At 33.2% G+C, this 17,803-nt stretch overlaps 1 protein-coding gene across 3 annotated transcripts in view; it reads right to left on the bottom strand.

The window, feature by feature from the left end:
• BRINP3 (BMP/retinoic acid inducible neural specific 3) overlaps positions 1–17,803 on the bottom strand; it is a gene marked incomplete at both ends in the record, with an annotated part of 382,413 nt that overhangs the window by 68,281 nt on the left and 296,329 nt on the right. For all 3 annotated transcript variants that reach the window (XM_080699392.1, XM_080699393.1, XM_080699394.1), the window contains one exon: positions 4,050–4,272. In XM_080699392.1, the coding sequence (XP_080555518.1) occupies positions 4,050–4,272 (223 nt within the window). The remainder of the gene's footprint in view (positions 1–4,049; positions 4,273–17,803) is intronic.

The following is a 17,803-nucleotide window of genomic DNA, read 5'->3' as shown; positions in this document are numbered from 1 at the left end:
AATTATCATAACTACTATGGAAACCAGCTTGGAAGTTTCTCAAAGATGAAGAATAGAACCTCAGTATGACCAAGTTACACTACTCCTTGGTATTTGTCCAAAAGATTTAGAGTGAGCACACGCAGCAAGACATGCTTGCTCAAGTTTAGAGCAGCACAGTCCACAATAGCTATGTCATAGAACCGGCCTATGCCCCCTTCAATAGATGAATAGATACAGAAAATATAGCATATATACATAATGGAGTTTTACACAGTGATAAAGAACAAAATTATATAATTTGCAGAAAAATGAGTAGAACTGAAAGCATCATGATAAGCGAAAAAAACAAAACTTAGGCAAGGGTCAAATGTTTTTTCTCATATGTGGAACCTAGAGAAAAAAAAAAGAGAAAAGAATAAAAAAAGAAGCATGGGAGGTTGCTGTTTCACAATGATGGGCTGTGAGAGCTGTAGAACAGAGGGAGGAGGAGAGAGAATGAGTAGACTCTGGGAAATGAAATTGACCAAATTATGTTATCTGCACGTCTGAATCCATCACAATAAATCCAACTATTATATATAGTTATGGTTCACCAATAAAAATAGCAAAAAGGAAACAGTCCTGCATGTTAATATAAAACTAAATTACATGTTATATTTGACACATGCATCCATTTGATAGCCCCTATTTTAAAGCATATATGGAAAGTGTATGATATAAGAGATAAAAGAAACTTATTCTTGTCAGTGATATTAGATTAGTTCATCAAATATTATTCTCCTTTGTAAATGAAGAAGAAAAAAATTTCATAAAAATATCAAAGATGTTGAGAAATAGCAACTATTATTTACTGTTGGTGGGACTGTATATTAGTACAACTTCTATGGAGATTCCCTAGGAGTGGAATCACCATATGACCCAGAAATAGCACTCTTGGGCATCTTTTCAAAATAACTGAAGTCAAGACTACTACAGTAATAAATGCATATCCATGTTTATAACAGCACAATATACAATAGCCAAATTAGGGAACTGGACTAGGTGTCTATCAACATATGAACTGATCACAGAAGAGTGGTATAGATACTACAGTGGAATTTTACCCAGGCATAATGAAGAACACAATTATGTTATTTCCAGAAAATTGGATAGAACTAGAGAATATTATACTGAAAACAGCTAGTCTCAGAAAGTCAAGGGTTATATTTTTCTCCAATATATGAAAGAGAAATAAAAAATATAGACAATAAAAGAGATTTCAGAAAAATAAGGAAAGATACCAATAAAAAAGTGGAAGAGGAATTTGGAAAGGGAGGCGAGGAGGGGTAAAGGGAGGATTGAAGAAAGAGTTAAAATAATGTTATATCCATATATAAAGGTATCACTCCTGATCTTTCTAACATGTGTTGAGATGGGGAAGAGGTGGGTGGGAAGTGGAAAGAAAACAGAAGTTATGCTTACCTGTATGTTTTTATTACTTTGAACCTCACTATGATGAACCACTACAATACACTACTAAAAGTATGAAAAAGGCTTAGAAAAAATGTTAGTTGTTTCTGCACTTTGAATATACTGGCTCAAGTTAGACAATTGTGCACATCTATAAACTCTCTTCAGTGACATTATTGAAAATGCTTATACACCAAAATTTGCAAATACTATAAAACAAGACATTTTTTTCCTAGAGATTTTTTTTAATCTTTACAAAGACATCATTAAAATGTGATATTTATTTGGATTCTTGCTGTTCTGTGAACGATAGCACAAAATGTTGATTATTTAATCGTAAGAAGATATATGAGAACATTATTTTTCAATAAATGTGATAATCATTGAATATTAACCAAACTAATGTTTTTCATCACTTGTCTAAAAAGTTTTAAAATAGCAACAAGAGTTGACTACTTTGAGTATCAAAGCTCAAAATCTTTAGAATTACTCAAGGAAGAAACAGTATTTTGATGTTATATGAATTTTCCATTATAATTAAATAATACTGGCTTTCACTAGTCAAACTATCTTAAGAAATATTCCCAGGGAGTATTCAGAGAAACATATTAAAATGCCTTGAGGGAATAAGAAAACATAAGATACATAATATCACAAGACTTATAGTAGTTCTTAGTAGAAAATTTGTCATAAATGTTGTATTAATAATGATGGTTATTTGCAAATCAATAATATAGCTTTTTCAGTTTAAGAAATGAGAAAATTAAGTTATACTAAATATAGAATAGAAAAATGACAAAATAGAATGAAAAAGGAAATATAAAGAAAAGAATTTAAAATACTAGAAAACTAAAAGTTTTTTGTGAATATCAAAAAAGTTGAAAAAATTTTAGCTTGATTAACACCAATAAGAGAGAAAAGAAAAAAGTGCAGGAAAAAGTGACCAGAAAATGAGAACACATCACAGAGACTGGGAAAAAACATATTTATGTCTCAAGCATGCAAATGTTAAGGGACTGACATCCAGAATGCATGAAGTGCACTTAAAATTCAGTAATTAAAATATTTAGATGTGCTTGAAGGATCTGAGTAGATATTTGTCAAAAAATATCCAATGGACAATAAGCAGAACATGAAAAGATGCTCAGTGTTGTTAGTCATTAGGGAAATGTAAATCAGAACCACAGGATACCACTTCACACCTACTTAGATGGCTATAATAAAAAAGACAGAAAAATAATAAGTACTGCTGAGGATGAGTGATGGAGCTGTCATTCATGACTGATGGAAATATAAAATGGTGCATCCATTTTGGAAAACGGTTTGGCAGCTCCCCCAAACATGTTAAATACAGAATTAGCTCATGGCTCAGCAGTCCCTTGCTTCAGTATAGACCAGAGAGAATAGAAAACACATATCCACAAAAATATATCTGATCTTTCATAGAAGAATTATTCATAGTAATTTAAAGTAGAAAAACTTAAAATGCTCATCAATTGATGTATGAAAAAAACAAAAGGTAGTTTAATTGATGTTATAGCCTGGATATACCTACAAGCACGCTACTGTGTCAAAGAAACCAGTCACAAAGATCACATGCTGATCCCATTTATTTGAGATCTCCAGAATAGGCAAACTGTAAATTATGCAAATAAAAAGAGATAAATAACCTGAATCTATGGGGATTTTGAGTGGGGCTTATTAATTGATACTTAGTTTTGGGGAGTTAAGGAAAATATCTTTAACTTGGAAATAGCTGTACGAATTTTGTATATACTAAAAACCTATGAAAAATTACTAAATTACTTTTGAATGAAATTTTAATACGGTTTTAATCTCTTTTCTCAGTGAATGAAAAAAATCTATAATTATGGATTTCTCTACTTAATGATTTAAATATTAAGTCAAATTTCAAGTATTTTAAGGCAGAGATACTGGTACAAATGTGTATTTTTGTGATTTTGTCCTATATTTTTCTGTAGTTTTCCTTTTTGATGTATTGTTAACCAGACCTCAAATAGGTAAGTACCACTTTTTTGTTGCATTGACTAGTCAGTATATCTTAAAGTAGCAAATCTAAAATCTGCTTCCCGAAATTGTTTCAGGCGTAAATATTTTATTAGTCTTTATCCATAGTCAATGTTAGAAACATTCATAGCAATATTCAGAGACTGGTATGGAGTGAGATCTATGATTTTATAAATACTTCTTTTAGAAAATAAACCTTGAATTATTTTATTTGAAAGTTAAAGGAGGAGGAATTTTTATGTGTGTCGTCCCTTACTTCGTATGTTCACAATTTAGCTATAGGGCTTTGTGTTTTTCTGTTCACTGTAATACAATTATGAGTTGATTACCACATGGAATAAATTGAGTGGATTTTTTATTATGATAATAATAGAAAAAAAGAAGCTTTAGTTAATGTGTTCTCCATTATACTATTTGTTTGGAAAATCACTCCCATTTATTATTTGGGGACTAAAGAGAGTATGCTGTTTTCAAATTTGTCTAATATTATAAATAACACTGTGATGTTATCACACCTGCTTTCACAAAAGCCAATAGAACTTATTGTCAGAAGAGAATCTTCAGTGGCCCCCTTCCCATGCGTGTCTTACCTTTGTCTTGGCAGGCTGATGAGGGGTTGTTTATGACACCTCTTGCTAAGGCTAAAGAGCTTGTGCACAATTTTCTGTGCCTTTAGGAAAAGTTGCTTCATGCTGTTCTCCAGTTGTTCGTAGCGACGCTGAAAATTAGAATCCATTGTCCACAAATGCATTATAGTTGATGTGTTGAGGAAATAATTCATGGGGAGCCTTTTCATAAAGAACTTGAATTCATCTGAAAAAATTATTAAAATTCAACACTTTAATGATCAAAAATGTATTTTAAAACACATTTAATTTGTAAATATTAAAACAAAAAATAGAATTTATTTTTTGTGCATAACATATTAGTAGAAGATAGGACTTTGGGATGCATTAGAGTTGCTTTTCTTTGCATTCCCTAAAACAGAAATTGCATAGAATAAAATTAATTGGTGGCATTTTACTTCCAAGCTACACCCCAGCTCTATTTTTTATTCTTTATTTTGAATCAGGGTTTCACTAAGGTGCGGAGGGCCTCACTAAGTAGCTGAGGCTGGCTGCAAACCTGTGATCCACCTGCCTCAGCCTCCCAAGTATTGGGATTTTAAATATGTACCACCACGCCTGGCTCAGGAGTTCCTGTTCTAGATGGCAATGTTTTAGCAAAAACGATAGTGATGATGATTGCAGAACATTGTGAAGGCAGTTAATTCCACTGAATTATACAGTTAAATTTATTAAGGTGGTAAATTTGTTAGATGCATATTTAAAAAAATAAAGCTGTTTGACAATTCTCCTTATTTCTTCTTTTCTTCTAAAGTAACTATTATGAGCAGTGTCTCAAAACATAAGCTTTTTATTACTTTTAACGATGGCTTGAAGGACGATAATACTCTTTCACATATCACCTCACATCTACCCCCATGTAGTACATGGTTGGGTCACCCCGACACATGCTCTCATGCACCACAAGATTTATCAAACCTTTTCAAAGGAAAATGAAGAAATATTATCTGGCAAGTTCATGAAACCACATTTATTCATTATTCTGCTAACTTAAAAAGTATAGTGTATATTAATTAAACCTAAAACTCACTGTACTTTAATTTACTCCTATGTACATGAGAAAATACTGGCCAATGATAATTTCATTTAACTTTAAAACTGTGGGATGGTCCGCAAACCAGGATCCTCCTGTCTCAAATGGAAAAAAAAAAAGTGTGATGGTACAGATGATTATTCTTAAATGCCTATTTAGTTAGGTTTAAATACCCAGTTTAAAAATAGCTATTCTCAAATATTCTATGACAGTTATTACATTATTATTTAGCTGAATTTGGACATGATGTGTCAATACTTGTTCATTTTATGTAGTCATTGTCCTTGTAGCAGTGGTTTTGATTTTTTTTTCTTGTTTTTTTTTTTTGTGTGTGTGTTTTGTTTTGTTTTGTTTTGTTTTGTTTTGTTTTGGTGTTACTAGAGGCCCAGGGACATTCTACCACTGAACAGTTCTACACTCCCAGCCCTATTAAGGATGAAACAGAATCTAGTTAGGTTTCAGAGGGCCTTGCCAAGTGGCTGAGGCTAACCATCCTGTCTCAGGCTTCAGTCCTCCTGTCTCCAGCTCCCAAGTAATGGGATTACAAGCATATGCCCCATGCCCAGTGGAAGCAGTGTTTAAAGTCACTAAATAATTATAACATTTTAAAAAATATGCCATTGACATCTGCTAACATAAACTATGCTAATACATATTTAAATAGCTGAATCTATATTTATTTTATATATTATAGATATTTAACATTTTGATCCAACCTATTTCATCAATGCTGGGAAGTAGATCATTTTACAGATCCAAAGTAAATTACATTTGTGAATATTGTGATTCTTCTAGCACAAATAGATATAACTGGCATTATTTGGTTATTGAGAGTATAGAATTTTACCTGAAGAAGAAGGATGATAAAACAAAAAAGAAACAAAGGCTTTTTAACAGCAAAATAATATTAGAGAAGATTTTAGAGGACAAATATAATTGATATGCTTCAAATCATTTTTAAAATAAGCAAGGTATAAATAATAGATGAATCTTCAAGTTCTGATTTGACAATACTCTTCCTTTTGTTTGGTCCCATATGTCTCTTTGAGAATTCCTTCTTTTGAATAAAGAACTGATGCATGGAAATTGGAAAGCATTCCTTGGATTATTCACAGAGCAGATGCCACCACTTTGAAAAGTAATCATTCATCTCATTGTCATCTTCTACTCGAACACTCTTGATAAGCCTTTCCTGTGTTGTGGGCTAGCATACTTAATGATGCTCACTCTTTGTTAGAGTGGTATGGGGAAAGGTTCTAAATCAGTACATTTTATTCAAGTCAAACGCTATTTTAAAGTCAAGTTTATTTTATCAAAGTGTGTATGATAATAATCTATGTTCTCTGAAAAGTGTCAGTATGTAGTCTCTATGAAACAGGGTTTTAATATGACATTTGAATAATTACTTCATTATGAAATCATTAAGAGTCATCACTGACAGTCACCCAAAACATTTATTGAACACCTGTTGTGCACAGAGCATACAGATGTTTCTATCCATGACAGCAAGTATGGATAAGCCCTTCATTTTATTTTTAAATGACTAATTAATGATATATCATATTTTCAAAAGCTAAACTCACATCTTCAGTGTCTAAAATTAATTCTAGTTGGACGTTAATAGAATCTTTAGGATTATTCCTGTTCATATTTCTTTCATTGTTGGTAGTTAATAGAATTGATACTTATAGAATACAGAAAATAAACTTGAATGACATATTACCATTATTATATGAGCAATAATTTATATAACTGCAAAGATAAAATATAATATATATTATGCAGTATATTCCTCTAGAGAAGACAGAATACTCTTTGCATTGAAAATGCTGAGCAAACATTTAGGAAAGAGATGAATTTGTAAAAGAAAAATAAACACCTTGGAAAAATCACCTAGATAAACAAAGTTCATAAGTACTTTATTAGAGAAATATCATTTAAGAAATATTTGTTAAGCTTGTATCAATTGAATTTTACACAGCATAGTTTTGAGATATATAGAGAACAAAAATATAAAAACAAAAACAAAAATGCTAAAAGACATTTACTACGCTGGTACAAATTTATAGGCAGTCTCAGTTTTCTTAAAAAAACTAATTCACATGAAGTAAACAAATATTACAGAGGAAAATGTATTATATTTCTGAATTTTGTGTAGCAAAGAGAATTAGGCTAAATGACAACTTTTCAATAAATTATAGATGACTAGCTAGGCACCAGGGTGACTCTCTGGACTTATAGTATTTCAATATTGATATAAACTGTTTTTTAAAATAATGAGTTTTTTACTTTTCTTCCCTTCTCCTTGATAAAAACTATGGTTAACAGATGATGCTTGCTCTCTAATTACCTAATTTTGAAACTAATGATTTTTCTCTTTATCTCTGTTAACAAGAATTTTAACTTGTGGAAGGTACTTTTTTTGTTTTCAAATGCTTTAATATTAATTTAATTATTGCTTCAACAATATTCATGCAAATCTTATTGGAGAAATTTTGTATGCAAATGTAGATAATTCTTGGTTTCATAACTTTATTGTCAGCAAAAAGTTTTATTAAACTACTGCATTTGCATAATTATTTTATGTATTCACTATAACTTTTTTCTGTATATTTTTATGCATAACATGTAAATTAAGTGGATAAGAGTGGAGAAATAAAAATTCTAAGCATGTGAAAGGACCATTCACTAACATGTGTGTGTGTGTATATATATACACATATTATATATATTATATATTATATATTATGTTATATATAGTATATTATTATATATTATATATTATATATAGTATAGATAATATATTAATGTATATTAATCAAATATATTATTTCTATCTGGTATTTCAGTCTATACTAATGAATCTGAATAACATTGACCAATATTTTGCATTTTCAAATGTTCAAAAACTCTCGGTATAATTTATTTAGAATATATATTCAAAGTTCTAAAGCATTAAGAAATTCTAATGGTTCTAGAACGTCAAGGGCTTATAATTTACCTCCTGAAAAGTGGAGAAAAGTCATTAGGTGCTTTTCATTATTTAAAAATGATGTCTTCAGTTATAAGCCCATCCAAATAATCCAAAACAGAATATATTACTACTGAAATCTAAATAAAATAACATTATTTATTGACTTGTCAATATAAGTGAAAAAGCCTTCTATTTCATGTTTTATATTTTTAATAAATTTACATTTTGGCACAATTACAGAATCTTTTCAGTAGAAATTATGATATAATATGAATTATAATTTTAACTGTTATGGAAAATGGCAAGCCTTACTACAACAAAAATAAAATAATTTGTATATCTCACAAAATATGTAAAGAATATAAAAACAGGTCATTTGGAAAAAATAAAGTGTGTAGGCCTATATATAGAATCTGTGCAACATTTGTTTTTAAGCAGAAAGAATGATCACTTCTGATTTTTATTTCAAAACAATTGCTTTAAACTCATTTCTAATGTGAACATATATTTATATAGAATGTTTTGGAGTAAAGATATCTTAATTAACAATCTCTAGTGAAACAAAGTTTTATAAGCAATAAGTAAATAAGATAATTCTTACTTCCTAATACTGAATGCAGCCCCCAAGGCCTTCTCTATGCATGAACAGATTTGTGTTCTGTTTTTTTGGGGACAGGATTTTTATTTATTAATTTTTGGGTCTTCAATAGGCCTAGACTTATATTGACTCTAACCTCCAAAGCTGACATATAAACATTAACTACTTCTACCACTGACCTTCAATGTTATTGCTGAATCAGAACACCCTTAATACAGCTATTTCTTTCTTCCTGACAGCCACAGTTTCTGGACAACATTATGAATTTTCTGCTTTTCAGTGGCAAAGATTTTTGTGTTCTAGCAAATAAGTTAAATGAAAACCTGACACTACATAAAGATGGGCCTTTAAGTCGGCAAATAGGGAAAGAAATTGGAACATGTGTGGGAACAATGTCTACAGCAAGAGCGGTGGAGACAGAAACTCCAGCAGTCAGCATCCTAAAGGCAGAAAGTTCACCAGGGCTGCAATGATATTCAACCCAAGACTCAGGGAAACTGATACTCAATCTCTGACCCACTCCATAATCCCGGCTAGAATGAGTCAATATTTACTTTTACAACCCCCCCCCCCCAAAACATTTCCAAGGAACTATTCGGATGATTTGTATCTGTTTAGAGTTTCCACAGCTTCTACAGGAAATCACAGCTAGGCCTGCAAATGGCCACCTATCAACGTAAGTCCATTCAAACCTTCTATTAGCTGTGGGTATAGAGTTTATACTGAAATTGACAAAATACTATAATGCTGCATAAAGCAAATGGCAAGACTGTTCAATAGCCTGTGAACTGGCCAATTTTATGAGGCTACAAAGCGACGGATGCACAAGAGCATAAATCAGAAAGAGTTGCTAATTCTTTAGCAGCTGCCTAGAAATAAGATTTTTCTGACTTTCTTTTTATCAAGCATATTTTTATATTAAATATTTCAGCACATTAAGCCAATTACAAGATTTATCTTGCATTTGGTTGTCCTGTTTATGACCCTTTAAAATATAAAGTAACTAAACAGAGCCATGTCTCTAACTGTAGATGCTGGAGAAGCAAGGTCCACCTGTTCTCAGAGCTCTTACTGCTATGGAGAGGGAGGATCATCTAAGTTATAGAAGTCACCTATACCCACCCAGATTTTGAATCTTAAGGTATTGAAGCAAACACAGAGAGGAAGCCTAAACTAGAGTGTTCTGAAGCGTGCCTATAATCACTTTGCTACAGAAAGGTGGTAGTTTTAAGGACAGCCTTAGCAACTTAGCAAGACTCTCGACAACCTAGTGAATATTTTTTTCAAAATAAAAACTAATTGTATACCAGACAGGTGTGGTGGCGCATGCTTGTAATCCCAGTACTTGGGAGGCTGAGACAGGAGGATCACAGGTTCATAGCCAATCTTGGCAACACAGCGAGGCTCTCAGAAACCTCATGAGACCCTGTTTTCAAATAAAGAAATTAAAAAATTGGGTTTGGGGTGTAGCTTGGAGGCAGCATGCCTCTAGGTTCAGTCTCTAGTATTAATGATCATCATCACAATCACCATCATCACCATCATCATCACCATCATCATCATCACCATTATCATCATCACCATCATCATCATCATCACCATCATCACCACCATAATCATCACCATCGTCATCATCATCGTTATCATCATCGTCATCATCACCATCACCATCACCACCACTACCATCATCACCATCACCATCATCACCACCATATCATCACCATCATCATCATCATTGTCATCATCACCATCACCATCATCACCATCATCATCATCATTGTCATCATCATCATCATCATCATCACCATCATCATCACCATCAGCACCACTACCATCATCATCATCATCACCATTATCATCATCATTGTCATCATCATATACCAACATCAATCTGGTTACTCTATTGGGAGAGAGGGAAATGGAAATGGACGTACCAAGGTTGTGTGCTTATATGTCATTATCAACATGATTTTCATTATGATATGAGACTATAATGTACCAATGAAAGTATAAAATATCAAAAAAATATTAATCAATTGGGATGTAGTTCAGATACAGAATGCCCCCCCAAAAACACAAGAAAGAGAGAGAGATGTCTAAAGCAATTCTGTCAGTAGGCAATGGTTACAGCTGGAATAGGAGTGTTAATTTCAACATGCTGTTCCTTGTACTTAGTAGTGATGACCTCACTAAGTCTTATTCAAAATTAGTTTTGCCTTTTCTGACTATATAGAAGAGTATATTGCTCCACCCTTTGTGGTGAATTTATGTGCTATACAGTATGCTTTAATGCATTTCTTCTCAGTTTAAGTCAGTGAAGGACTTTTTTTCTTGCTTGCAGAAAAGAATGTAGGCTAGTAAGAGGTACAAATATTAGAATTTTTTTAAATTTTGACAATAGCTTCTAAAGACAATTGACTAACTATGTGGTTGGTTTCCTGGACCAATTAAAACAAAAAATATATAAATCCATACAGCATTGTAGGTGGAACTTTGACAACCACATGGATTCACTGAGAGTGAGGTGCCTATGGCACTGCAGTGTCTTTGGGGACTGTAAGCCTGCTTTGAACTAAGTGGGGAACATGAGAAATTCAAAGACTTGAGGTGAGTGGGTTGCTACTAACAGATATGGCTTGCTTAAAAAACTCACAGGCCTGTACTTTCTTTACCAAGCAGAGAATGAATGTCAGAGACTTTCAATCTTTACGAACAGAAACTTTTATCTCTTACAGCTGAAGAACTTCAACACAGAGTGTGGTTCCAAAATTGAATTAAAATACCTGCCAGATCTGATAGTTAGTTAGAATGAACACTAATCAAAAGTCCTGGGAACCTGGGAACTGGAAGGCAGGGATGTGAGTATTGACTCAAAAAGTTCAAAGCAAGGTATTTGTTTTCCCTATCTCCCTCCTATCCTAAAGTACTCACTGTCCTGTTTAATACACTTATCTCACCTTAATTTTAGACTCTGTAAATATCTTAATCTAAAGGGATATGACCCCTGTGAAGCCAAAGTTTATCATACCCAGTAAAATCATTCATCATGACCAAGGTGAAATTAACCAGTCACAGAAAGTAAAAGATCATATGTTTTTTCTTGTATGTGGAAGAAAGGGAGTATTGAGGATATAAGAGGGACCTTAGGTAAAGGAGGAAAATCCCCAGCGGAGAGCAGTGTAGGGGTCTAGGGAAGGGGAGTGGTCTGAGGGAATTAATAAAGGAATCACTTCCATTGACATTGTATACATATGTGAAATTACCAGTTCCAATCTCAACATCATGTATGGGGAAGAGAAGGAGTTGGGGAGAGAATGCTAAGTGTTGTATGCATATATGCCCCTCTCACTCTGAATTACAGTATGATGTGAGACTACAATACACCAGTAAAAGTATATTTTAATTTTTAATAAAGCTATTTGGAATTATTCTAAATAAAATCCAGACTTTGCAATATATTATCAGTATTTTAATCACTTTTATTTTTAGAGGAAAGTATGAAGTATGTTGGTGAGAAGAACGTCAGCAATTCTGATGAGCCCTATGGTCACTTTTTTTTTCTGAAAGGCCGTGGACACCAGTCAGTTTGAAAATTGTGTGCAATCAGATGAGCTCTCTGATTTTAATGAGGACACACATACTCTACCATGACTGAGGCTCCCAGCAGCTCTTAGCCACTAGACTTACAGTGGACATAGCCATTTTGATGGACAACCATCTAGTTTGCTATGTAGGAATTTTTGACTTTTCTAATCAGATAATAGGTTATAGGGACTTAAACGTAGGACATATCTTAAGGTCCTATTTGGACAGAATGATTAAAATAAATAAATAAATAAATAAATAAATAAATAACCTAGATCTTGGGGGAAAAAAACTTTCACTTGGGTCAGAGAAAAGAAAGAAAAGAAAACTGCGAAAAACAAGCTGTCCTTTTAAATTCCCAGCCCTGCATCAGTTTAAAACTCCAGAATCCCTGTAGCACTGTTTAAGTAGAGTAAACCTTCTATTTGAATTGTGAATTAAAGCTAAAATTCTGGGTGTCTGAGCACCCCAATCTTTCATATCACAGTATAGTCTTATAAAAATATGGGAATAATTTGGGTTTTCCCTGTATCCTTTTAAAAGCAGATCAAGTAGGACCATAACCCATGCCATGTTTAATTTTCTCATTCTCTAGCTAAAAGATTAGAATAGAAAAGTAGCTTTATCACCAGTTACAGAATATAATATACTGAGGTCAAAAGAAAAAAATGAAGTTTCCCCTGTATATTGAAAGAATAAGTCCAGGGTTATATTGCTTTTTTCATGCTTGACACAATGACAGGAATTTGAGATGCATTCACGAAGCAGAAATGATAAGGATTAAATCCAGAGTCCATCTGTGAGTAGCTCACCATGTTCATTAGAGCTTCAACTTATAGTAATCCTAATTAACACTGCTCTTCTTGGTAGGATAGCTTTACCAGTGGCTAGACTCTGGTTGCAGAGATAACATTTGTTTTTCTCCTCTAGTGCAAATTGTTTTCTCTATCATTATAAATAGAGAATACCAGATTTTTTTTTTCCTTTGTATGTCAGTCATGAGAGTTGAGAATTCGCCTGTATTCTGGGGTTAAGCAAATTGTGAGTGCTGCTATCATGTTGAAGGATGTAGATCGTCTCCCCGTGCCGCAGGGCATACTTTGTTCTTGGCATGACATTGAAAGGATGTGAACAACATTGGAGCAGGTATCTAGTGTCTGGCCCTTACCTTAACTTTGCATGAGGACTGCAAATAAATCTCATTCATTTTGAGAGTCTAGGAATCCTGAGCAGATTTGGATCTCACTTTCAAAAGGAAAATCAAGTAACTGCTTCTGTCTTTCTCTCGCTTTAATTAGAAAGATGTACAAATCTTAGAAGCTGCAGGGAATGAATTCTCTGGTGACATTATTGATAATGATGACTTCAATGGTCTGTACTGGGTGGCAGATGTGCCAGCTGCAGACCCTCGTGTTTCTCGACATCCTCAGGAGATTGGTCCTGCTGCGTGAGTTCAAGATTATTCCTGGCATAGCCTCTGAGCCAGCATCTCCAATCCCCATGTTGATGCTCTGTTATCCAATCCAAGGCCTTTAAATAAATTTCTTTTCTGCTGTAGTCAGATTCTATTCTTACAAGAATGCTGACTGTTACAGTTAATTGAGGCCTCGAGAGTAATTATAGTCTGTAGTTCAATAAGAGTTTAACAAATATTTATTGAGTGTCTACTGTGTGCCAGTCACTGTGCTAGTTAAGAATTTAAACTACAATAATAATTACTATTAGAGCTATAATCATAGTACTTTTCCCACAGGATTTTCATGTAGATTCAATTGGATAATTATCATGAAAATTTAATAAAATGCTTCTTACATGATGAGTGATTTGAAAATGCTAGTTTTTTTTTCTTTTCCTTTCTAAAATGCAATCCATGTTTCCATGTGTGCTGTTCTGTGCACTTTTCATGGATTATCTCACTTAATCCTTCTGGAAGTTTGAGGAGGTCGGTACTGTTAAAACCTGCCTTTTGCTAATGAGAAAATGTGCATTATTGAGGATCAGCAAACTATTCAAAATGATATTGTTAATAATTAAAGCCCAGAACAAATCAGTTCTGGGAAAAAAAAAACAAAAACTCCTGCCTTAATTAGCATAAATTCTCTGAGAGTTGACAGAAAAATAAAATTATTTCCCTATATTTAAAAATTTTCTTTCATTCGGCAGACTTTTTACAAACATTATTGCATCCAATCACATAACAACCATGCAGCAGGACAAGCTGGTTTCGCTGAGATGTGTTGTAAAACTAATTTGAATTATAGCATTATTGCACACATCCAACTGATGTATAGCGAGGACAATAATAGGCCCAAGGACAAAAAAAGAAGATCATTTTATATTTTTTTGAGTGTCAGACAATGTTTTTTTTTTTTTTTTCTAAAAACTTAAAACAGATCCGGGCCTGGTGGCACATGCTTGTAATCGCAGCAGGAGGCTGAGACAGGAGGATGGCTCTTTGCGGACAGCTTCAGCTACTTAGTGAGGCCCTTAGCAACTCAGTGAGACCCTGTTTCAAATATATATATAATAGGGCTGGAAGTTTAGCTCAGAGGTAGAATGTCCCTTCGTTTCATCCCCAGTACCATAAAAAACCTCACAAAATCCTAAAACAGTACATTTTTTGTACTGTGAATTAAATGCATATTTCTTAAGAAGCTTAACTAATTGCCAAGATTCAGAAAACAAATGGTTGAAGGCAACGATAAATCTACATAGAACGATTCATCCAGAAAACAGCATTTGAACTTTTTCATATAAAACACGATGTGCCAAGAGGCCCCAAAAAACAAAAGAAAATTGCAGGAAGATGTGAATTAGAGTTTTTAAGCTTTAAGACTATGTGAAAAAGGAAATTGGGGATGAAAGCAAAACTGCAAAACAAAGCAGATAAATGTCTTAACATGAATGAAAATTGAAAATGTATTTCAGGGGATGAAATAGGCTGTATGCATTTCAGATTTGTAAACTTAATCAAAATTCTGCAGTGACATGCGATGGCTGGTCAGACGAAAGAACAGAAAAAATAATCATGATAATGTCTGCGTAAGAAATATTTACATTCAGTTTCACAGAAGTACCAGACTTTCTTCTATGTCCTTAAGTCTTTTCTTTTTTCCTCTACTTTTTCGCAGTTCTGAGAATTGAGCTCAAGGATCCTTTGCCAATGATCTACACCCCTATATTCTTATTTATCTAATCACTTTTGAAATAGTGATAGTAGGGATGGAACCCAACCTCCAATATACACCCTCAGCCAATTTTTTATTCTTTATTTTGAAACAGGGTCTCACTAAGTTTTTGAAGACCTCACTAAGTAGCTGAGGCTGAACACAAATCCTCTTGTTTCAGCCTCCCAAGTACTAGAGTATCAATAAGTTACTGCATGCTGGCCTTGAACTTGGGATCCTTCTGCAGCCTCCTAAATTGCTGGGATTACAAACCTGTGTCACCTGTCAACGTTCCCATTGACTGTAGCTCTCTAAATTCCACACAGTAGCTTTGGCTACAAAGTCTATTATATGAAAATTATAGCCATGACTTAGAGATATTTAGTAAATCTGTCCAGATGTGACATCTCCTTCGTAATATCTAAGAAAAATTGCTGAACATAGAGCAATACTGAATTTGCTTATGGGATTAAACTCTTTTGAAGCAATGTATTTACTAGGAGATTGAAAATCCAGGACCAGTATTATAGTGAGAAGTAAGAGACTTTACTTCACCTCTTTAAATTCAAGCAATACTTAAAGAAAAGTCCCTTTCTCTTTAAACACTAAAAACCTTCCCGGTACCACTCACTCATTTTACACCAGGTGATAATTTTCTCAGCAGTTTTTATTATTTTTCATCAAGGCCAACATGAAGGCCATTGAAGTTTATTGATTATGCTATGAACATGGGTCTATAGAAAAGTTTAATTAGTATTTGAAACTAAGCAATTTACCCATAGTTTGTCTTTTTTTTTTAACTAGATTGTCATCTAAAGAATAATATACAAGCATGAACCTGATTGTAATAATTATTCAGTTAATATTAATTCAAATACCGTTAACTAATAGAAAATATTTCCAAATGAAAAAACTTAAAATATTATAGAAGCCAGGGGCGGGGGAAGGGACACACCTATAGGAGGCTAAAACAGAGGAATCTCAAGTTTAAAGTCAGCCTTAGCAACTTAGTATCTCCGCAAGTTGGCATAAAGACCATGTTTCCAAGTAAAATATAAAATAAACCTGGGGGTGTAGCTCAGAAGTAAAATGCCCCCTGAATTTAATTCCTAACATATCACACACACACACACACACACACACACACACACACACACACACACACACACTGAGAGAGAGAGAGAAAGGGAAATTAAAACTATCATAGAAAAAATATCACCAACTTTTAAAACTGTTCATATTGGCATACTTATCAATAAATTAGGAGCAAGCAAAAATATGATCTCAAGCTATCCCAATATAGTTTATTCCAAATGGACTTCCAGGTATAGTGAGGACTCTTAAGTAAAGTGATTCCTGAGTCCTGATCATTTGGTTAGAACGTTAACAAGTTATTTTAGGATTTTTGAAGAATAAGCTTTAACCAAGAATAGACAAGCCTATGAAATAGTGAAATCTGTGAGAGAAGAAAGCAAGCTTAATCCTGCGCAGAAACAACAGAGAAATCATCTTTAGATAAGAGGGTTTCTTCTTCTTCATCCACATCTACAAACAAGGAAGAATGGGAAGCCAGTCAGTTTCCAGGCTCCAAGTCATGGAGTGGAAATGTCTTTTAAAATTGTTTTCTACCTTTCTTAGAGCAGGTTCATATCAAGGGAAGTATCTACTGAAGAGCAAAACAATATGATAAAATTTTTAATGAGACAGAGACAGTGTCTAGTGTGACAAGTAAAAATGCTTAAACCATCATATTTGAATTAATTCCTTCCTCCAGGATTTAAATACTGACTTTTATATACAATTAAAAGATAGTATGTTCGCAGTTTTCATTTAGCTATGATAACAGTGATTTTTCCTATTTCTTAGTTGTTGAAAGCATTTTGCTCTTGAATCAATTAACCAAATATAATATGCATATGTTGTGTTCCTACAATATGTTTTTTCACTTTATCAGTTAATTTGTCACAGTCTATATTTTTGAATGAAACAACATGTGATTGCTTCTGACTTTTCTTGCTTAATCGAATTCAAGTTAAAACATCTTAGATGATACTATTTACACTTTACACACTGTTGACAGCTTTGTTAATTATTTATTAAAAGTTTAGCACAACTGTCATCAGCCTAAAGCAGAAAACTTTTTCTCTAAATTCTCTTCTGAATAATTCCAGGTTTGAGTTGGTAAATGAGAGAAACTCATATGGGATGTGGAAGTCAGACATGAAATAGAAATCATCATCCTCAGAACTTTTAAAAACACATGACAGTCAGAATCCATCCTTCCCAGAATGCATGGTGTCTTCTAAAGAAAAAAAAAAAAAAGATGGAAGGATTGGACAAAAGTGGGAGTATGCTAGAGAC

The sequence above is a fragment of the Muscardinus avellanarius genome, assembly GCF_963383645.1.
Source record: "Muscardinus avellanarius genome assembly, chromosome: 7".
NCBI lineage: Eukaryota > Metazoa > Chordata > Mammalia > Rodentia > Gliridae > Muscardinus > Muscardinus avellanarius.
This window is presented reverse-complemented; position numbering and strand designations above follow the sequence as displayed.